This window comes from Manacus candei, unplaced genomic scaffold (assembly GCF_025592945.1).
Source record: "Manacus candei isolate 608988 ecotype Guabito, Panama unplaced genomic scaffold, ASM2559294v1 h1tg000043l, whole genome shotgun sequence".
Taxonomy (NCBI): Eukaryota; Metazoa; Chordata; class Aves; order Passeriformes; family Pipridae; genus Manacus; species Manacus candei.
Window position 1 is genome coordinate 6907132 of NW_026138091.1, and position 24072 is coordinate 6931203.

The following is a 24072-nucleotide window of genomic DNA, read 5'->3' on the forward strand; positions in this document are numbered from 1 at the left end:
GTTTGCATGTAGTGGTGGGACCAAATTATTTCCCCTTTTTTTTTTCCTGAAAGCACCACCTATTTATGTTAAGGTTATCAATAATTGAAACCATCATGTTTCACCTTAACAATTTAAAATATATTCTAAGCAATAAGCTCATGTAAACAAACTGTACTTTTAAACCAGTGCTCAGATGAAACAATAGCAAGACAGAGTTAATAGCATTTTCTGTTGAACATACCTCCACTTTCTCTGTTAGCAGCTCTTTGCAAGGTGTCTAAGTGCTGGGACAGTTCAGGAAGCTTCATTTGTAAAAGATCTCGGAAAACAGCCATATCCACCGAGAGAGCACGGAGATTATTGACAAAGTAGCTATCAGGAAGCACCTTATCAATCAGGTAAATCATGATCTGTGGGAAAATGAAAGATCATCATGTAAGACTTACAGAGCCAGTTATTTTCTAGGAATAACATAAAAATAAAACCAGAGAATTTGCAAGTTCTCTTCACTAAAGAATAGCTCAGAGCCAGTGACAATACATGCCTCTGGCACCTCCATTTATATGGGGAGAAAACATTATCATTTTAAGCATCTACAAGTACTCCTAAGTATTCACAAGCAATCAAAATGCAAAGGCCTCTAAAGGCTGCCCAGAATTTATGAACCGTGAATGACTGAAATCAGTGTCACACTAAGCTATGCCCAAATTGGCAGCATTAATTAAATCAAAGGCAACTTTTAGCACTTTTGATGTTGGATGTGTTTATGACATTCTCCACACTGTGGGACAGTTTCAGGGTCCCTTCTCTGGTTAACTGCCACAGCTAAAAGACTGATTGTCCAAATCACCTCTTTTCCCTCCCCAGAATGCAAGATACTGTTCTTTAAAAAGAGATTCTTCATATATTTTACTGTGATGTGTTACCATGCACTTGTAAAAATATGCTTTATTTTGTTCAGATATATTTCAACCAATGGAAGAATAATTTATTAAAGCAACATTAACTTACAACTATGCTATTTCTGCTTTCATTGACTACTTATGACATAAGCCATAAAGAAACCAATTTATAAAGGCTTTTGCCCCCTTCCCACTGAATCATATTACCTAACAGATCTCAGACATATGAAAGTATAGAAAAGAACAGAAATCTTTTTTTCAACACTTACTTCAACAGAACTTCATTCTGTTTCATCAACATGCAAATTGCTTTGAGAATGCTTTTTTAAAAAGCAGATTCATGTATTTCCCAGTTTGCAATAGATATTTTCTTCATTACACATCTCTACATATTTATTTTTATTATTTGACTCTGTAATATTTCCCCACAATAATGTGCAAGAAAAAATATTTTTTAAGTTTCAGTATCTATGAGACTCATATGCACACTTTGATAGCTTCTACACATGCAAGTTGTGATTTTCTTGCTTACCCTAATTTCTCTAGGCTAACTTTAAGGCAATTCCAGGGATTTAACTTAAACATGCTTACCTTAACTAGTGAAGGCTCAAGCATCACTGGCTCAAGCATCAAGCATTCACTGAAGCTACCACCTTGGGTCCTATGCTGTTAAAGCCTCATGGTGTCAGTAGTACCTGCCATTTCCCAGCCTCTGGAAGACGCTTCCCACAGAGCTTTTGTTTGTAATGTCCTTCCCAGAAATGGGACCTGACTGGCAAGCCCTGAGAATGCCCTTACTCCTTTAACTCCTAGACTCTACAATAATTCAAACATAGTTACTCCATAGCTCCAGTCCTGAGGGCACCTTTATAGGCAGCAGCATCTGTAGCTGTTCTGAAGTCGCTCATTGCTTGGTTTAGGTGGCAGTGACTACACCAAAACAGTCACATACTAACTCCCAATTATTTTCTACTCCTCCCCCCGCACCCCCAGTTCCTTCCTCCTTTTTCCCTCTCTCTTCTGGGAAAATTCCAATCCTGCAAAGCCCACACACTAAGTTTGGAGAAGAAACGACTATTTTTCATTCTTGTTTTTATCAGGTAAGACCTGTTTCGGTGCAAACAGCCTTCAGTGCTTTATATCCCTGGGGCAGTCTGGCACCATTCCATTGTCTCCTTCCCACAAGGAGCCCAATACCACTCACAATAAAAGACAATACAATAACATAAGGATGCACACAGTTCTTATAATGAATTGGGACTTCATAAACCTCAGGTGATCCTATTTCCTATATTACCGTAATGCGTTTTTGATATAAAGTAGGTGTATCATGGTATTTTCTTCCTATTACAGGCAGCTCTCTAGAATGCAGGAACAAATACCAGCTATCTGAACTCTACTACCACAAGCTTTAAATTTTAGGAGCTCTGAGTGAATTTAAATACTTATAAAATTTAAATCATTGCCTAAGGCAAACAGCTCAGTATCTCAAGACTCATAGTTATCTTTTACTAATCTGACCCCCAACTCACACACGAGTTTACTTCAGGAAATTTGCACATAACCTTGGCAAACCTTAAACCACTTCCTAGTTTAAAATAAACTGTACTTCCATTTTCTGACATACTATAAATCTCATAAAGTTTTCTTTTAATTAGAATAAAAATGGCCTAAGAAAATAAACCACTGTATGACTAAGATAGCCCAGAAATCAGTTTCAAGGTGATTTACTTGCCTTTTAGATATGTAATGTTTTCCTAGGATTTGCTTTAAAATATAGCAGATTTATTAACTGCCTCGCATGCCACACAAGAGGTTGATATTAGAATTTTAAAGTTTCAGCTACCTATGATGTCTGCAAGCAGACCTGGGAGTATGGAATAAGATATTTTGAAGCAAGTAGCAGTGTTGCCATTTATTTTTATTAATTATTATTTCATTAATTTTTATTATTTTATTACAGCCAAACCCTCATTTGTTTCTGTTGGAAAAAAAATTAACAGTGATAACATTCAAACTGTTCGTTTCAAATAGGATAAAAAAAACCTGCAGATACAAACTGGTTAACTCCTTCAAGTGCTGCTCTTTTAGGCTGACTACAAAATTCATCTACTGGCTTATTCTGAAGTTCACTAATTAAAAGCAATCTTCAACACTGAAAAAAACATTTTACTTACTTTCAGGGCATCCCCTTCATTGCCCTCCATTACTTCCAGAATAAGTGCAGCTAGTATGTTAAATCCTTGACAATAGCCAACAGATTTGTTCCACCTGGCATAAGCCAGCAAAACACGCTTTAATACCACTCGATCTTGCTCTGCCTCCTGGCCACAGTAAGAACTGCAACCAGTTCGGTGAAGGTCCTTTAAAGAAAAAACAAACAAACCAAACAAGGACAGACAAGATGTGTATTCCTTTAGTTCTGCTTATCCCAGTTTTCCTTCCACCTCTGCCCTCCCAATACCTACTCTCAAAGTTGATGGCAATGCTTCTTGTTTAATCTGTAAACCTTTAGCCAAGAGAAATAGTTTCAGCAAGCTCTGAAGTAAACAAGTTACCTAAAAGATGTTCATGCAAAGTTGTCACAGAAGATATTAACAGATCTCTGGGTTTCAAAGAGGCAAGACATAACAGCTGCTTAATTGAACAAAAAAGAGCAGCTGTTTTTATCAAAGTATAAAAGAAGTACTGGGTAACTAAGTTTTCAAAACAAAAATCAGAAATCGTGTCCTTGAGATTTAAGCGATTTATAAGTGAAAGGCAAAACACCTCCTACAATGTTTAATATTTAGTAAGTATTATCTATAAGTTTAAACTACCAAGTACAGACAACAACTGTAATAATCAGGAACAAAAAGTATCTTGCTTCATGTACTCTAATTAGGGCGACTGTAGAACACAATCTCTCCCAAACAGAGTAATACTCCCTAAATAGGTAAACAGACTAATATTTAAATCACTGCAGCAATAAAAGTCTCTTAAGCTCTTCCCTAAAACTGCCGTCTGCTTTAAATATTAAACATCCATTAGCTGAGAAATATATACGGACAAGCATGTTTCACTCCTGTAAGATAACTGAAAAACATTCAATTGCTATATTATGAAATACTATACTTTTGAATCTCAAATTTTTGTGTTTATTTAGCAAGAAAGAAAAAAACCATTTATGTTTCTTTGTCTCCATTAAACTCCAGTACCTCTTTCAAAATTAAAAAAAAGTAAAAATTGAGGAAAAAAGATCATTAATAGCCATTTTTTTCTCAGCTGACACTAACAAGACTAGTGCAGAAGGCCCAAAGCAGCCAAAAAAAAAATTTTTTTTGGTGGGCCAAAGGGAATTAAGATGTAATTTTTGCCAAAGCAGTTGCAGAGAAGAAAATAAAACCAAATTCAAATTTCAACTTTTCACTAAAAAAAACCACCAACAACAAATTAATTACTGGCTACCTTTACTATCTGGATGCCCATAGAGTCATCATCAGGATTACTTCTTTCATTGAATGTGAAACGCATGGTTTTGTCCCAGTCAATTGCTATACTGTGTAAGTACTGATCAGCTAGGGTCAGCCAAACCTAGAAATACACAAAGAAAGTCAACAAAATTAATTATTTCTTGGATTAAAATATAAAGTTTTGATATATATTGTTAGATTAACCTCATCAGCTTCACCCATATGTGATCTCCTTAAAATACACAGAAGATGACTATATCTACAACAATTTTTGCACCATTAAAATAATACCTTGATCCCTAAATCAGAAAGGAAGGAAAAGTTCAGCATTAAGTGTCCAGATCTGTGAACTGCTTACAAAGATGTAAGTCCACTGTCAGACACTGAAATCACAGGGGCCCTCTATGATGGAAGCACAAGGCAAGAACCCTCTTTTTCAGTTCAGCCTTTCTATCCTCATAACCTACAAGGAGTTTTACAAAAGGGTAACACTGCTGCTGGTTTTCCTCAAACTCAACCATGGATACATCTCCTGGAAACTCCACAAAAGAAATCTAAAGGTGCTAGTGCTTCTCTTTACCAGAATTCTCTTTTGATCAACTTTGCAGAAGAAACAGTATCTAATATTAACCATTGGGGATTGATCTAAAGGCATCACTTGGATCAGAGTAACTTACTCTTACAAGAGGGCTTCCTAACCTGTTGGTGCTACAGGGAATTCTGAAACAAACAATTTGACTATTTTGAAAGCCTAATAATTACCAGAACAGATTTATGCATGTGTACCTATGACAAAGGCTGGACCGTTATTAAAGATTTGAAAAATTCCTGAAACATGAAAGACACATGACAAATCATACAACGACAACAAGTAACAACAAAGGATCTTTCTCCAGGTAACTGAAAGATATCATGAAAGCAAATTGATCAAATTTTATATCAGCCATTAATTCACTCAAGTGAGAAAAGCAATTTAGACACTTCCCACAGATTTAAACACTTAGCTGCATGATGAAGGAATTTATAGACAGCTCCCAGAATCTCATGTTTTCTGCATTTAAATGTCCCTTCCCACACTTTTGCAAAGCCACCATGCAGAGGAATGCTGTTGTTCCGCCTCCCAGCAGCTTTAGCTCTGCTGACATCCTATGGTGTTGTTTGACTGGATTCTTTCTCTCTGCCAGCTCCAAAAAAATGAATGTCACATGCCACAGCAATAATGCAGATGTCATCCTGCTCCTTCTGCTGACAGCAAAGGAGGCAATCAGCATGCTGCCAACACAAAATCCTCCCTTTATTTTGGTATCTATCTTAAAATTGTTGGGAAACCAGGGAATGGCAATGAAAAGACCACATTCCTTTTCTTAAGGCTACTTCTTTGGGTAGAATCGTGTGGTCACATGTGAGCAAACACAGAGATGGGCAAGCAGAACAAGAAGGAAAGACAGATCCGAGTTGGATGATGTGGCAGACCATACCCTCAGCAAATCTGCTGATTACACTAAGCCCAAGGGCTCCTCAATAGGGTGCAGAAATTGTCTGAAAAGAGCCTCATGAAGTTCAACGAGGAGAAGTTCAACGAGTCTTGCATCTGGGGAAAAAAATCCCAGGTAGCAGTATATGCTGGGAACCACCCAGTTGCAAAGCATCTCTTCCAAGAGGAAAGGCTGAGAGCTGGGATCACTCAGACTGAAGGCGGCTCAGGGGGGATCCTAACAGCCTGGATAAGCACCTGAAGGGAGGGTGCAAGAAGGACAAAGCCAGGCTCTTCTCAACCGTGCCCAACGACAGGACCAGAGAAAATGAGCACAAATTGAAACACAGGAGGTTTTCTCCAAACATCAAGAAACACTTTTTCACTGTCAGGGTGACAGAGCACTGACACAGGTTTCCCAGAGAGGTTGTGGAGTCTCCTTCCTTGGTGCCCCTGATTGGGCAGAGTGCAACTAGGTGCCCCTGACTGGGCAGAGGGCTTAGACCAGATGATCTCCAAAGGTCCCTTCCAACCTCAGTCCTTCTGTGATTCTGCAACCTGTGCCACTCATGTACCACAGTAAAGTGTCTTGGACACTTTCTAGAGCATGGGAAAAGAATATTTCAGGAAAGAAAAAAGGCTGTTAGAAGGATATAACGATTCACTTTAGGTGTAGGTTAAAAATAAATTCATAGTGGTGTGAGGAAAACAATGCCACTAAGTCTTCTGCTTCCTTCTCCCTCGATTTGTAAGGAGATGCAGTTCAGGTTGGAAAGACAGCAAAAAGAAAACCGAAAAAGGAATTTAGGCTGATGCACCAAAGATGTATGGAACTACATATATTTTATAAAGCTTAAAAAATATTCTATTTATTAAAATAGTGTTTTTAAAGCTGAGACTGTGTGACTCAGTTTTAAAGAAAAGTTGAATAGACATGTCTCTTTTTATGCTAGGGAACTTCAAACATTGTTGAAGAAAGCAATAAAGTAAGTTTAGCAAATTCCCAATGGACCCTTTCCTACAACACTAACTCAGTGTAATTTCCCACTAATAGTGCACTCTGCCATTCTATATCACTCCTGACTCTGAACTTCCCTAATCTTCATTTTCTCCATCAAATGTTTCTATGAGCATTCTGCCAGCATTAGCATCTATCAACTTCACCTTCATAAGTGTGACAGCCTACACTGCAGATTTGTTCTCCTTTCAGTTATCTTCAGCTGTGGGGGCAGTTTCACCAGAGCGATTCCTTGAGACTGACAGAATGAAGTAATAATATCTGCACCAGATTAAGTTACCTAAGCCTCAAGTAGAAAGAACCTGACCATTGAAAACACCATCTTTAACTGTCACCTCCGTTTCTCCAGCTGTCCTGCAAGGTTATCACTGAAGAATGTAAACTAGGAAAAATCCTCAGTACAACTTAAAAGGTCCAAATATTTGTTAAAAAATATCCCAACAGATAATATTGATGTCATTCACCCGTCCTGAGAAACCTACAGGCAATATGGCCCACAAAGCATGCAGGTGTACCTACCCTTCTCCGCCACTCCTTTGGGATGCCTGTCGGCAGTCTGGCCACTGCTTTGAGCGCATCATGCCACTAAAAGCAAAAGCATCCAAAGATGTAGGAAATTCATCATTAGTTTAATGCAACAGTATATCAACATTTACAACCTTGCAGACATGCACATTCTTTTCATCTTACTGCACATATTTCAGAGTTTAACTGCTTAATCCACTCACAGGGAAAATATAGATTTATTTCTTAATGATGTAACAGAAGTATTACATTCTTGGACTCAAAGACTTATGAGATACTCGAGTAAACAATGAAAGCCTATTGCATTTTCTGAATATGAATGGAATAGTTTTTGATGCAATTGCAAATAATATGCTGACATTATGATGACAGGTGCACTTCTGAACTAGGGCAAGCACCTTGACTGCAGAGAACACCGTCCTTCACAAACTCAAGAGGAAAATGAATCAAATTACCTGCTGAAAACCATTCTGACCTAAAGATGGTTCAAGAGTGAATTTCAATTTTGTATCAACCCCTAGAAACAAATAGAAAAAAAAAAGGTCATTATTTTCATTTAGCTCAAAAGGGGAAAAAAACCAATACACACAAAAACCCCACAGGTGAAACAAGAAAACAAAATTCTGCTTCAACAATTACATTTCAACTGGTTTCTGTGAATTTTTGTCCTCACAGTGGATTCAAGGCACATATTAAGAAGTACATGGATGAAGTTTTTTAAAATGCAGTAATATCCTCTTTAATGATGTGGTTTGGCACAACTCATTTCAATAAAATTTGTGTAGTCCACTATTCTACAAACTATATGAGTACTCTACAATCTGTTATATGCATCCACAGAAAAATACATGTACAGAGACAGTTTCGTTTCATCTATGTCAACTTCTTGACATTAAGTCACTCAAAACTCATTTATAAGTTTGGGATGCTAAAATTATTGTTCAGGATGTAATTTTTTTAATAGTTCTTCAGAACATAAAGCACATTTTGTCAGTATTCTCATTTAAGCTTAGATTTTATTTTGTCACGTGAACAAATAATTGTAATTGTTATAAAGCAGGTCTACTAATAGTTCATAAAATATTACATAAAATACCAGGATCTCAAGTGGATCCCAACATGGCACCAGAGTATGCCATAACACAAAGAATAACACGTTTAATTTGCTTTCTATCCCACAATCTGAATGTACAATTCTTTGGTCCTTCAAATGCCGCTGTCCAGAGCTCAGGTGCTGAACACAGTGTTACACTGCATCCCCTCCCTCCAGTCTGCTGGCACAAAGAATAAAGCCTTGTTTTATTTTCCCTCCATAATTTAATAAAATGTATTGCTCCATATTTAAAAACATATTATGCATAGCTTCTCAGCTTTGCAGAATATGAAGCCAAACATTTTAAATATATAAATACCCATATATACATATATATACACACATATAGGCAAACCAAACTACAATCCTGCAAGGTTTTAAGTATATCAAATCCATGCTAACCAACTCACCAGTAATATTCAGTGCTTTAGAGGACTAAGCCTGCAAGTCTGACAGAAATCCAAACTGTAGTGGCATTTGCTAATTATGGAATGTAAAATGCCTTTCAGCATTTGCATACTGAAGTGATGGTAAGTAATTTTAAAGCCTTGCTGTTTGATAATTATATATTTGAAGACAAAGCTGCCTTCTTTAAGGTTTTCTTTTTTTCTTTGTTGGGCACGAGTGAAGAAAATAAAAAAATCACATGAACCCTGATATTGTTTAGAATTTTAGTGTTTTAGAATTGCATCACTGAGACCTGGGGATTGGTGCTCTCATCTCCCTGCTTCAGATCTAAAAGACATGTTTGTTAGATCTAAAAAAATAAAGGCTTATAACCATAATATATATGTCTTGAAAAACATTAAAGGATTAACAGCTAATCCTGGAAGTAACTGTTTATTAGTATTCCTTCCCATAACGCTAAGGCACTCAGCAGGGACTCCTAAAAGATAAATCTCTTCAAAGTAATTCAAAGCAATGCAACAATGCCAGTAACCCACTAAAAGTAAATTGTATCACGTTTGCTGAAATCGGAAAAAGTGAGTCTCATTCCCATGCAAAAAAAAAAAATGTAAGTACTGCAAAAGCCCCTAATACATTAAAAAAAGATACCATGGCAGGGAACTCCTTTTGTTAAGGAAACATATGCTGACATTATCTAACACTATCTTGTAGCAAAGAACTAACAGCCTTCCAAAATAGCCATGTATTTGTTTCCAACTCAGCAACCAAATATTAATCCCTTCACAGTTTTCTAAGACTTAAAGATCCCAGTAACAACTTCTCTCTTTGTCTTATAAGCTTCCTAAGAAAGATGCAAGCAGATACTGCCAGGTCTTCAAAAGATCAAGCACAGTAAGACAAAACCTCAGAGTAAGGAAAAATCTATCTATAATTACATGAACATCATGACCAGGGAGCTCACACTAGGGCCCAGGTAGCTGTCTCTCTTGATTAAATGAGACTAAAATGAGATTCTTGAACCTCCATCTACAAAAGTTTATTAAATTATGGCAGACAATTAAGACAGGTGTGAAAATTACAATAAATGAGAATAACATCACATGGTAACACTAAACTACACAGTACACTGTCTTCAGTATGGTAAGGAATATCTCAGTCGGGCCATGCACTGTGATGTCTTGCAGAAGCCATGGAATCTGTTTTCCCTTATTTGTTCCCTGTTAAAAATATTCTCAAAATCAAATTATAGGACAATTTTGTGACAGGAGAGGAGAATTGTCATGGGGAGTGAGCCACAGCCCATACAGGAGCGGTTCCTCATTCCCACCCATAAATTTCCTAAAACCAGAAAATTACAACCTTGTTCAATAAAAAAAATACAGCAAGTAAGCAAGTAAAAAAAGCTGGAACACAAACAGTACAGAGAGCAAGGCAAGGCTATGCCCACCCAGGGCATCTGCAGGACAGCAACCAGCAAACTGCAGGCAGCATCTCATTGTCTGTCACTTACTTCTGGCACAAGAACCCTCTCGCTACATGCAGTTCCTGCGCTCTTCTCAAGGAATTTGTCCTTGGACTTTAGAGCTTCAAGGAAATGAGAGCCTATCCCTATTCCAATCTCTCCTGGTTTCCTAAACCTCCTTTCTCCATCATTCCCCTTTTCCTAACAAATATCCTACCCCTGCACATACTACTTCATTTTTTTTGCACTGTTTTATCATTTTCATCCTGTCTACTTTTGCCTGGATCTTCGTCAGTCTTTTCCCAGAGGCTTCTTCCACAAAGTCTTCCATCATCTGCTACGTCTTACCAGCAACTCCCTTTAATTCTGCATTCAGTTGCCTTCTCTCCACAAACTAATTTAGATTCCCCAATAGCTTCCTTCCCCCTCAGCACCTCACATCCACAGAACCCTAGCTCAGGTCTGCACCCATTTTCACTGGATTTTCCCCTTTCTGACAATCCTCCATCTCTGGGTCACATTCCTCTCCATCATCTAAACATATGCTTTTTGCAGAAAAGACCCTTTAGGGCCTTAGGAAAACTTTTCTTCCCAGCTCCTTTACATGGACAGCCTGGCAGAAATGTACCACATACGCAGCAATAGTTCCTACTCTAAGCGCTGTCTGTACAACTCAGCCCTTTTACATCAAACCAGCCAGGCTATACTGTCATTTGACATATTAAACATCACCACCAGTTCATACACTTTCAACTGATTCTTCATACTGAGAAGCATATTAGCTCATGTAAGTAGGAATAGACTGGGAACACATTTGAATTATTAGCTCCACGAATACAAGCACACACAAAGGTAAATTTGGCACCAAATTTCTGAAAGGTAGGGGTATGTTAAAATAAGGCCTGTTCGCTGCTCTTGCAAGCAGGTCACCAGAAACCACTGCAGAAAAGTTATGTAAAAAATAAAAGAAAAAAAAAAAAAAAACAAGAAAAAGATAAAACCCCACAAAACCCAGTCCTATTAGCTTTTCCATGTAAAATATACAGTGACTCCTGGCAAGAAAAGGTTGTAAGAGGGAAGATTATCCCCCTAGGATTCCCAAACCCTAGCTGTCTTCCACTGCACGACCAAAATGTAGCACAGAACCACAAGAGGGGAGAAAAGCACCTGGGTGAAGGAATCAAATTCCCAGTTCTCCCGCAGCAACATTAAACAAAAGGATGAGGTAAACTCTGGGATTTTTTGAGAAATTTTAAACCAGAAGAAGTGTAGGAAGATGATCTGTTCTGATGCACATATGTGATCTATAAAGCCATAGCTTTAAACTAAACTTACAAAGTACACTACTATAGGTTCTTGGCTGTACTTCACAGCTGTTGAAACCTCTCCCACAGAAAGCCTATAAATATTTTATAAAAATATATATGAGGAAAAAGGCCTAAAGCAACTTTGTGTGCAGTGAGGGCCCATACATGGGGAAAGAAAAGTGACCATGTAAACTACCACCATACTGTTGCCTGTTATTTCAGGAAGATTCTTAGCCTTGCAATTTATCTCTAAATGTAGGTTTTCATCTGCAAAAAGAGAAAGAAAAGTAACATTCTGAGTAACTCTGCATGAAATCACTTCTATCAGGAGCCAGAGCTCACTGGGATGTATCAAAGCACATCTAAAACTTCCAGTCTACAGAAACTTCTCAATACAGACACTAAGTAAATCTGAAGGAAACTTCATCCAGCATATTTTTTAAGGGCTCATCAGGTGCCCCATCTCCATCACTCTATGGAAGCATGTATCCTGAATGTTACTGTCTTTACTTACATACGGAAAACCCAGTCAGTGGGATTTTTAAGACTATGGCGTTTGTGGTTATGCCTCTGATCACATCCCCTGGTCTTTGTGCAAGTGTAAATAAAAGAATGTCATTATAACCTGTACCAGAATTAATAACAGCCTCCGAAACTCATCTCAGTCACGGAAGTAGTCAGCTTTGTGTGTTTGATGCACACACAGGTAGCACAATGGAAAGTGATCCTCACATATTTCCATGTATTGCTCTATGTTTCAGTGGATCTCTGGCTTGCATGCTTTGTAAATGCTTGTGACTAGGCAACAGATCAACAACATTTTAGCTACAAGTGACAGCTCTAACACTGTAAATCGAATTTAAATTTCTAATATTTCATAAAAAAGAAAATCCAAAATTTTTATGGCAGGCAACTAGAATCTAGCATTCAGTAATGATCACCGATCAATGCTTCTGTTGAGAGCCCACCTCTCTGGAGCAAATATACTTTGTTGGCTGACCACCTGGTTCTTAAAAGATTTTAGTGCTGAAGCAAGATCCAGAAAAATAGCCGCACAGCTGATGCCCTTCCCTTGGGAAAGGCACGGTTGCGAATTTAGACAATACCCTACAGTAGACAAAGGCTGGGTGGGAGGAGGGCTCTTCGGCAGGTCAGGAGTTAGTAGGTTTATCTGGGGAGACTGAGGGGGACCACGGGGAGAGGCTGGCGGAAAGCTGCGGCACCGAGCCCGGGGGAGAAGAGAAGGGAGGGAGGCAGCAGGGAGAAACGACACAAAAGCGCTGCGAGGCGGCGACGCCGGGCGGGAGGAGCAGGGAAAGGAACGGGAGAGCTGGAGAGCGGATCCAGGATCCGCCGGCCGGGCGGGATGAGCCCCCGGCGCTGCCTCCCTGCAGGGCCCCGGCCGCCTCCGGCCTCCCGCCGGGGCCTCCTCGCACCCGCCGCGGTGGCTCCGCCGCTCCCCAGCCCGGGCCCCCCTCGCAGGCCCCGGAGTCCGCGCTCCGCGCACCCCGCCGGCCCCAGGCCGCGACCGCGGCGCCCCACGCCGGCCGGGCCCCGCCGGGGCCGCCGCACCTGCCCGGCCCGGGGCTGCCCCCGGGCGCTGCCCCCCGCCCCGCCGCGCCTACCCGCAGACCGCATCGCCCTCCGGCCGCCTGCCTCCTCTCCACGCCGCCTCCGCGGCCCCGGCCGCTCTCCCGCCCCGCTAAGCCGCTTACGGGGCGGCAGCCGCTGCCTCGCCCGGCCGGCGGGTACCTGGCTCCAAGGTGCACAGCAGGCGCGGCGCGGTCCGGGAGATGCAGCTGCGCTTCTTGAGCACGTTGCTGAGGATGGTGCCCACGCCGCCGCCCGAGCTCTGCCGCTTCAGGCATCGCCCCCCGCGCCGCAGCGAGCCCGTCAGCCTGTCCTGCCGCATGGTGCCCGGGGGCTCGCCCTAGGCCGGCGGGGCCGGGGGCATGGCAGGCGAGGATCTGCACTGCAGACAGCGAAGTCCAAGTGCGGGAGAGAAGAGGGAGGACAAGGAGAGGAGAAAGGAAAAAAGGGGAAAGAAAAAAAAAAAAGCTGTTCCCGCCCACAATCGTAGCATCACTGCCTGAGTAAAGCAGCAGCCTCTCCTCCTCCAGCACCACCTGGGATGCAGCGGGCAAAGGGAAACAGAGCTCTGGTTAGAAATCAAGGGAGCCCCGGCGGCGGTGGTGGGGCTCAGCGCTGGCAAAGGGCTGCAGGACAGCTGCACAGCCCCCCAGGCTGCATGGAGACACTCGACAGCAATACGGACACAGCTCACTTGACGCTTGTTAACAGGCGGCAATGCTGAAATTTCTCCAGAGATTGAAATTAGCTAAATATCCACCAAAGAGTCTTCTCGTGTAGTTCTCTGGGCTACAGCTGGACACATATAGATAGTCCTGCTGCCCCTTTCAAAAAGCTGTCCTGGGAAGGAATACCACAAGCACTACCAGACCATGGAACGGGGGGAGAGTGAAGAATATAACAGCATCTCAATGCCAGGGCAAGCTGGATCAGGTCCTGCAGCCAGAGCTGCTTATGGACAGCCTCAGCAGCAGCACAAGCAAGTGGGCTGTGCAGTATCTGTTTCTGACTCTCCAGCACAGAGCCTTTGGACATTCTCAGCTAAAATAACAGCCTTTTCTATGAATCTAAATTGCAACTGCACTTACAAGCAATGATGTGCCATGCACTAAATAGTTAAAAGAAGCTATTCAACAGCACTTTATTAGATGCATTTTGGTCTAACAGCATCTTAAAAGGGTTTAATACAGAATTTCAAACTAGTGGTTCGATTGACAAGAAGGAAGAACATTTGAAATAATCACAGCTTTTACAACCTAAACCATGCAGTGTTTCTGTGGAAGGAGAGCAGATTTATCACACCACATTAGTCAGGCTGAAAGACCAAACTACCAGAAGTATGAGTCTACCTTCCAATGACTGTAGCTTTGAAACAATTTGCTCCTTTCTTAAAAAGATGTTTTACTCAATCGCATTATAGAGAGGAGAAAACTGGCAACAGATAAGCAGTGAAGCCAATTACATAAAAGATACACAATATAAAACACAGAACCAAGCCTTTTTTAAGATCAGTTATAGCTATCTTTAGAAGTCACTGTTACGTTTTCAGAGAAGCGTGATTTTGATCACGACTCTTTAAATATCTGTTTCAGTTTTGGAGAAAAGTCACTACATTTCAGCTGCTAGCTTGCACTCTGAATAGATAATTAAGTCTGTGTGTCGGTGGTTCTTTTTTTATCAAAGGTGACACTTCCCTGCTGATGTAGATATGCAAATCACTTTCTTTCAGTGCCAGCTGGAGATGATGATTTAGTAGTTAAAGCATCAAATTTTAAATCAATTAGTCTCCCTAGGTGTACTGAATGGACCAACAGGACTGTACCGGCAACATTTAAATACAGAAATAGCCATATTATGTCTCTAATATTATTCTTCCCTTGCTTGAGCACCATCCACAAATAGCGCCATATCATTCTTGGATCATTTCAAGACTGACTAACTCAACACCACATGCCATGGCCCAAAGTCTCAGGAGCCATAGCCAAAGTTTCAGAAACCACTCCTTATCCATACAGTGAGAATCGGTCATCACACTAAACTGAACATAATCATACGTTACCTTCAATTTTTAAACAATTACCAATCAGCTCTAAGACATCAATATTTAACCAATAAGGATAATCAGCTCTCAAAATGAGAATTAGGTATCCCCATTACTGGTATTTCTCCTACTTGTCATCTTGTTGCTATAAGAATACTGGAAACAATCAGGACAATCATTCTGTGACTCGGGACATGGATACTTCCAAGTCTACCAGCATACCATTAAGGAGCTTTCCTGCATGCCAGCCAATAAACACAACATTGAAGAAAAAAAATGCAAAATTGAACTTCAGGAGACAAAATGAAGAAGCCAAACCATACTAATGGGTTTGATGACTCACTGGATCATTAGCACAGATGGATTTTAGAGACAGGGATAACCCTTCCATTAAGCATACATATACATATCTTAAGGGCTAGAGCCTAGTTTCTAGAAAAGTGGATGGCACTGGATTTTAACCACTGATCAGTCAAAGCCTCTAATTTGCCTTTGGCAAGACATGTTTGCCATCACGAATCTAGTTTGATACGCCAATGCACAGAAGTCTTCTCACATCCACAAGTCCTCACCTGCAGTTACTGACAAGACAGATGACATTCAGAAAAGATTTTGAGGGGGAAAAAAAAATATCAAAGCATTTGGCTAAGCAAGATATTTCAGCTCCAGTATTTCGTAATAATCAACCCAAGACTTTGTTTCTCCCCCCGCCCGGTAGTTCATGTATTCCCTCCCACACAATAGAGTCACTTTCTGAAAAACCTTACCTCCTCATTTAGTACCTCTTTGCAGTCTTACCACCATCTGCTACCCATGCCATTTTAAAGCCAGAGAACTTAAGAAATATTAGTTCGTATGTATAACTTGTTCCTTTCTTACAATCAACCTTATGGTGGTCAGTCCTATGATCACTGCCAGGATTTTACAAACTCCATGTACTTTAAACCTCTCCATTCCTCAGCCCTCTTCTGTCTTCACTGGGACAACAAGGTAAAGCAGAGGCAGCTAGAAAGGGAGAATGAGCACAAACAGATGGGGCAGTGACAGGAACAGTAGCAGAAATGGGGCCACAGATCAATCTTGCTTTTAAAGAACATATCTGTTTGCATGGAGCTTTAATACCAACCCCAGGATTAGTGGAAGCCATAGTTTACTGCTTCTCTTCTGATGTGTGCTAAGAAGACTACTGTAATCAAGACTAAAAATGGTAAGACCTTTTTTTAGCTGGGTGACTGTATTTCATTAAGTCCACATCCTCCCCTTCATTTCACAAAAAAGCATACAGATCTCCCTTAATTCTGATTTGCATCACAACATCCCAGTAAAACAGTCAAAATCTGGGGACAAAAAGCTTGTTTGCCACACTTCTGGACATGTATGTTGGCAAAAATGCTTAAAGCAACATGTACCCATGAAAAAATACATTATAGTAAATATATGGTCTGATAATATTGTAATATGTTTCGTCCAAACACATTTTAGAAATTACGCTTAGGCAGCATCACTACAGCAGCTGCCAATACAGCAAATATCAGGAAGAAATATCTATCAATAGGATGAAGGGGGAAAACGTATTGTAACCACAAGGGAAAACCTGTTATATTGACCAAATCATAGCCTCATACGCTACCTTTAAGAGCCCAAAAAATGTACCCAGAAAATGTGACCCCATTACCACTGGGTTTCAAATAGCTCTACAGAGTTAGCAAATAAAGACATTTTAAATCCAGCCAACACATTTTCTGATGTGTAGTGTAGTTCATCATGAGCTCAAAAGAAAAAAAGGATTTCACTTGCAAATTGTAATGTACAAGAGAAAACACGTGGAATGAAATATGTTCATGTTGGAAGGAAGAAAGGGTAAGGCAATTTAAGATTCTCCCAGGAGGCAAAACTATTTTAAATACATTTAGCCCATTAAACCATCTTCACCACTGGAGCACAAGATTCCTATCTTACCCAATTCTGTTTTCTATTAATAAATATCCCCTCTGTCAAAACCAGCCCTGCTTCCTTCTGCTTGATCCTAGAGGCCTAAAAACAAGTACGACCCATTTGGAGTTTCACAGTCCTCCAACGCACAAGATGGAGTCACCTCTGACAGCTTGAAAAGAGGTCTCTGGCTTGTTGGGTTTTTGACACTGCAGGGGCACAGGCACTACAGAGATGCTACAGCACGTGTCCCTTGACCACAAAAGTCTGTGAGGTGGCACAGCCCAGCACACCTCCCACTTCAGCCTGCAAGCAGAGCACGCCCTCCTGCACTGCCAGTACTTCTTTGTCTGCAGGCTGTGGTACTCATATGCTACCTTAGACAGTGCAGGTGAGTGGGTGCTGTGATCCATCACCTGCCTGTAGCTATTGTGTCAACCGCCAAGCACAGAGTCTGTAGCACTGTTTTGCATATCCACAGCATGAGCACCTGACAAGGGAGCCCATCAGTAAGACTGGACGGATTTGTGTTATACAGAAGGAGAAATGGGACTTTGGACTAACAGGTTCTGTTCTGCCACCAATCTGGTTACTGCTGTCAGACAAGTAATCCAGGGTTGTCTTTACTGCACAGAGGATGGTTCCAGAACCAATTAAAAAAATGAAGTTTTGCTACTGTACTTGTGCCTAGAGAAGGTTAATTCTATGCACTTTCAACAAGTAGGAATCGTGAAAATGGTACAAATTGTTGGCAAGCTACAGTCTCATCAACACAGCATTAATATTTTAAACTTTTCCATTGCGTTAGTCATCATTTGTATCACTTTGTATATAAAATGTCACAAAAAAGGTCAGGACCTCACTTGTCCTATACTAGATATCAGAGACAAAAAGCGCAGAGCCAATCCTTGCCTACAAAGACATTCAGTGCAAATTTAAGCTACACAATGGACAGGAAATAGCATCTGTGATTTCCAGAAACAGAGAGCTAAAATTTACATGATTTAGCCTCAGGAAGAGTGCAGCTAGTCAAATGTTTCCTCTTCCTTTAGACTTCAGGCACATAACCTCCTTACTTATTTCCCCCTTCAAAAACTGTCGCACAATAATTACTCTTTAACAGAGCCTTCTTTTGAAGGAAGCCCTAAAACAGCCCACTTGTTCTTGGAGAGTGTAAGACAGAGGATCCAGGGAATTCTCTCACTACAGAGTGATCTCTGGCCATGGGGCTTTGTTTATAGCTAAGATATCTGAAAAAGAATATTGCTTGCACGTTGTTTAGCCATATCTATTAAGGACTGATCCAGAGACCATCATTACAATAGTGCTGCTCACTATAGTATATATCTTTTAACAGGAAATTAATCTACAAGACTGTAACTCCTGTAAAAAGCTCACTACTGTATATGCACTATCCTTCAGCTTATCTTAATCAGGATTCAGCCAAGACAACTTCATACTCAAGATTCTTTGTTATGATCTTTGGTTGCGGTGGTCTGATTTGGTTTTTTTCTAATTCTCAGCCCTTCCTCCCATACATACTATCCACTCCTGCCTTTTGTACTACACACGTGCATACACTAGGACAGGACTGACGAGAAAAGAAAGTCCCCTCCATAGAGCCAGGTCTCCTTGACCCCAGCATCACTGGCCCACAAGTGCACGTTGTAATTTATCCTTCGGGAGTGATGGACAGTTACAACTAGTAAGTGTATTTACAAGTTTAATAATGTTCATAGTCATATCCCTTCTTGAAATTTTTGGCAGATATGCCCTGAGAAGTATGTCAAAATTTTCCAGCATTAGTGAAAACATTTGAAAATATAATACATCCATTAATCAGTTGTGAAAGCAGTTTCTGGCAGTTTACAGCACAATGGGGTGGACCTGTGATGACCAGTTTCCAGTCTAGGGAGGCACCACATTTGTAGGCAGTAAATCAGTGCAGGTAAGGCCATCTGCAGTCCCTTGATCCACTGGTTGTTCACAGAGTTGCACAAGATGCTTATGCAATTGGATCACGTAGGTGAAAATATGAAAGCCCTCAAAAGCACTGCAGGTTGCCAAAAGAGAAGTACACACATACCTGTAACCCCGTGAACCTGCCCATAACCCCTCTCCATTTGCAGTTATATAACTATTTAAATTAATGAAGGAGGTGCAGAAAGACTTGACATCTGTTACAGTACCAGGTCTAAGGGCAGCAACAGCAGAACTGCATGAACCCATCTCCCAGACCTATGCTAAATCCAGTAGAGCACAAAGCCCCTATTTTCCTGAGTTCTTTAGAAAATCACTCAGCAGTAAGCCAGAAGCTTGTCTTAAACCTGTCTACAAGATAATCACATCAACCTAACACTGAATATGTTAATATTCAAATGCTTTACATCACAAATTATTAACTCTCCTATGCCACCAACTCTCATCGCCACACAACTAATCAGCTAGTATTCTGTAGTATCTGGAGTTCCTATGTCAAACTGGTTCTAAGGATAGAAGAATTAAAATTGCTGATAATTCAGTAAGCATGAGCACACAAGTAACAGCAAACCGTGTCAATGTGCTGGGTAATAAGAAAGGGTGGCCTATTTCACTCTAGGCCCATCACTGAGAATTGGCTGTTCCCAGAGCTTAAAAGGAAAGAATTGAAAAACTTTCTGAAAAGTAGAAACTGACTCATGTTTTTTAAACATCGTGCACCACAGATCACAGGCACCTCAAATATTTCAGGGAAAAACAACAACCAGAAAACCCCCTACTGACATTACAAAACAGATGTGATGTGGAAATCTTTACCTTAATGTAAGGTTCAACAGCTGCATGGAAAGGACAAGGCAGAGATTTAACGCAGAACTATCCATGAGGGAAACAAAAAGGGGATTAAATATAATTTTGCTTGATCACAAGACAGAAGTAAGTTCACTTTATTATGCAAATAATAGAGGACAACAAACTTATACAATTGAGTATGCCTGATATTCCATAAAAGCTATCTGTGCTCACTGCAGTGCCCATGAATCCTAATTTTGGGCTGCAGCAGTATTGCAACGCACATCAGAAAAGCGCAGCAGAAAAGCGGACCGCCTGCTTTAAAAGAAAGTAAATAAGCGAAAAGAAAACACATTAGCTTATAGAGGAGCACAGTTAGACAGCCAGATGATATTGAAAAACATGGTGGGCAATAGTCTTAACAAAAGAGCCGCAATTGTTTCTGTAGACTTATGGCAAAGTTGAGTACCAGGGGACACCGTGAAGGCATAAGGTCAATAAGAAGGCTGAGAGATTAGGTTTTAATCATTAGCATGTTTAACATGGTTAAACATCTATAAGAAAATGCCAACATGGGGGGAAATTGAGAAGGTACTTGTTTTAAAACATGTGGGGTGGAGGTAGGAGGCACAAGCTAACCTTGAATACTAAGTAAGAAATTATAAGGATGGGACAAGAGAGAAAAGTAGGTTGTGAAGAGTTCTGGATATTAAAGCAATGAGAGGAAGACATAGAATAGATCTAAAATGATAATAAAGAAAGCATAGTCACAAGCACTCGTGAACACCTGTGATTAATCAAACACTGAAGTTCACCTCTGTGTTTAATTCTTTGTATGTTGTCTTCCAAAAGGACAAAAGGACACCTAACAAAAAAGAACTTCAGAAGCTTTCTATGTCCCAAATGCTCCCAATAAGCTCTTAATCAGAGAAAAATTATAGACAAGTAAGTGGATAGATCTTTCCACGTGGTGAAATTGGGTGTGTGTGCAATTCAACAACAGCATTTAGTTTTCTTACAATCTTTTTCCACTTTGCTTCAAATGCATAAATAAACTCTAAAGTTATAATTTCCACTTGAGGAGCAGTGATCTGTATTGTTCTGATAAAGAAAGTAAAAGGAGGGAGAGAATCAACTTATTTTACTTACTGCCTTCATGTGCCAGCTATAACAGTAAAGCAGATCATATGCAGCTACATTAAGCTGATAGTTGCATCTCATGAACAAGGTAAAAGTAACAATGTATTTTAACTGCTGCAGTAACCAGTAGCATAAAGTCTAGAGTTACCAACTGGAACAAAAGTCGCAGCAATACTTACACGATCGATAAAATATAGAGAAAACACTTTTTAAATTAAATACAAAGCAATGATTTGAAGTCTCAAAGAGCAAATTACCTTCTTTTTGTCAGAGAAATTATTTGACTCTACCAAAGCAGAGAATTAAAAATAATATGTTCCTTACCAAAATAGTAAGAAAAAAAATTGTTGAATAGGCTTATATAAAAAAAAAATTGAAAAGTATGATTATAAAAATTAAGAACTGTTCCTTAGCCTTGTTAAACAATATGAAGTAAATGCATATCCTGGCCAGTATTCACACCCCAGAATCTAGCTTAAATGCTATATTGTAATGCAAAAAAATAAATCACCAAGTCAGCAGAAAATCTAACCCAATACATGAAAAAAGAATTCTGACAGGTTTGATTTGTAGTTATGTTAAGATAATAGTTGCAGAAAAATGAAGGTCATTGCAGGTTCCCAGCTCTAAAACTGAACTGCTCTTCCTTTATTAGAATCTGATTATTTGCTTAGCACCTAGTATAGCAAATGAATTTTACAGTGTGAATTGCCAGCTTCATTGATCTGAACTGCTATTTCAGAAACAGCAAGATTCTAATCCCCCAACATAATGAAAGAAAACAAAACAATCCTATGTCCCCAAGACAAGATTTGTTCAGAGACTGAACACTTTGAAAGATTTTAGATTAAAGAGTAATTGCAAAAGTCAGAAAAATTATTAATGAATATTGCTAATATTTATAGTAATGTCTAGAGAGGTCTCTGTTTCCATATCTTGGAAACAGAAGCAACTAACAAAGAAAAAGAACTTCAAACTACCACCTCTTCTTCCTGAAAAAAGTACATACATTGGTCATTTAAGCAAGTTTGACACAGATGGTTTTTTTGCTGAAATTTGTGAGATGAAGAGGCAAAAATAGTTATCAGTTCCAACAACATTACTACTCCAAGCTTTTATACTCAACAGTTAAATGACAACATTTCAGTTCATAACCCACTCTTACAAGACAAGTTTATGGAACTGGATATGTATTTAGGATTAATCAAAGGCTCATTTAGTACTGAAGCCTTGAGCCATTAAAATTGATTTTGAGCATGTACAACACCATACAAGCACGAGTTTGCTAACAGCAAAGCTCTGTTCGTTTATTTACTACTGCGTATCTTTGGAAGACTTGCTTCACTTCTCTGACTATGTGCTTCTCCTACCAGCCTTCAAGTGGTCTTGTCCTGTTATGTTTTTCAAAGAGCCTTGTACCATGTGTTTGCCCAATGATGTCCAGTTTGTCCAGCTCAACAGGTTCCTGACTTCACTGGACCTCTCTAGACATTACTATAAATGTTAGTAATATTCAATTATTCATATTAGTATATGTTTTAAAAATATATCAGCTATGTACATTGATTACTCCCCCACTCTCACTTCCTTTAGCGCCACTGTATAATTATTTTTCCTTCAGGACCTAAGGCCCAGTACCTATTACTGCCAATGAATGCTGGACAAGACAAGAACTTGGCAGTAACATACTGGGGTGTCCTAGTTAGAACAGCTGGGACCAGCTCATCACTGAGTAGGTGTAACCCAAAACTGTGTATTCTACACCCTTCCATGCCATTTCCCAGAACTGTTATCAATAGACCACTTACAGCAGCTGCCCAGAGCACACCTGACCCCTCAGGCTATAAGCTGGGTGTTAAGAGGCCTGTGAGACAGGAGGATGTTCCTGTCCTCACACTCATTGTGGAACTCCCCGCTCTGAGGGAGGTACTGGGCATTCCTGCCTGAAGCTGAGGATATATAATCTTGGAGTCTTGGGACTTCTGTACCACCTGTGGGATCCAAAGAAGGACCGGAACTTGGACTGGACTGCGACCACCACTCTCAACCACACTGAGACCATCTTGACTGGACTGCGACTCCCACTCCCATCCGGACTGCAGTCACGACTCCCGACCAGACTGCAATCACCACTCTCACCAACAGGTTTTCCCTCTCCTTTTACTTTTGGACTCAGGGGGACCACGTGGGGCTCAGCACGGGAAGGGGGGCCCAACAAACACCACTCTGTTCATCCCCCAGGGTGCTGGGTTATACATATGGGTTTTGTGGGTTAAAACCAATTGTTTGTCTGTGTAATTGTATTTATTGTATTATTTTTATTAAATTGTTATTCTGACTTATAATCTCTTTTGAGTTGGGTTCATTTCCCCTGCCAGTTTACCTTTAAACCAGCACATGGGGGGGGAGGGGAGGACAACATAAAAAAACCAAACAACCAAAACCATACACAAAAAAACCCAGACCACATTAAAAAGTTAGCTAGCTATCAATCCAACCCAAGAACCAAAAACTGTTCATGCTCTGTAGTTTGGCCATATGTATTGTATGGATGGCAGGGAAAACACTGATCAGTACCAGGTTGCTGTGATTTTAGGAAGGTAATTTATAGAGAAATAAATTTAGAGGCCGTCTCACTGTTGGCAAAACATAGCAAGAAGTTTCCAATTTTTACTAAGAAATAAGATACAAATTATAGGTTTGTAAGTAAGATGATGTAACATGGAGATGGAACATAGACTTGACTTCCTTGGCAAATTCCAAGGATATATGAAGAGCACTCATTTACTGCTCAGTAAGTCACATTCAGGTTATTAACAGCTTCAAGCAGAAAAGCATTTTAAAATCTGAGGTTCTCATTTAACTCTTCCTCCAGAGATGCTCCAGCACTTAACTATAAGCAGGACTATTGATCCAAATAGACCAAGTTCACAGTCCATTTTTCTAGCACCTTGTTTTTAAATGTCAAGCTTATCTC

The 24072-nt window shown here is 40.1% G+C and overlaps 1 protein-coding gene across 6 annotated transcripts in view; it reads right to left on the minus strand.

Annotated features, from left to right (window-relative positions):
• TBC1D30 (TBC1 domain family member 30) overlaps positions 1–24072 on the minus strand; it is a 52661-nt gene that overhangs the window by 14944 nt on the left and 13645 nt on the right. For 4 of the 6 annotated variants that reach the window (XM_051795783.1, XM_051795784.1, XM_051795785.1 and 1 more), the window contains 5 exons: positions 7809–7870; positions 7348–7413; positions 4332–4457; positions 3062–3247; positions 224–392 (listed from right to left, as the gene is read on the minus strand). In XM_051795783.1, the coding sequence (XP_051651743.1) occupies positions 224–392; positions 3062–3247; positions 4332–4457; positions 7348–7413; positions 7809–7870 (609 nt within the window). Of the gene's footprint in view, positions 1–223; positions 393–3061; positions 3248–4331; positions 4458–7347; positions 7414–7808; positions 7871–13375; positions 15299–24072 lie in introns of those variants that run through there. The other 2 variants (XM_051795786.1, XM_051795787.1) reach the window with 2 other exon arrangements.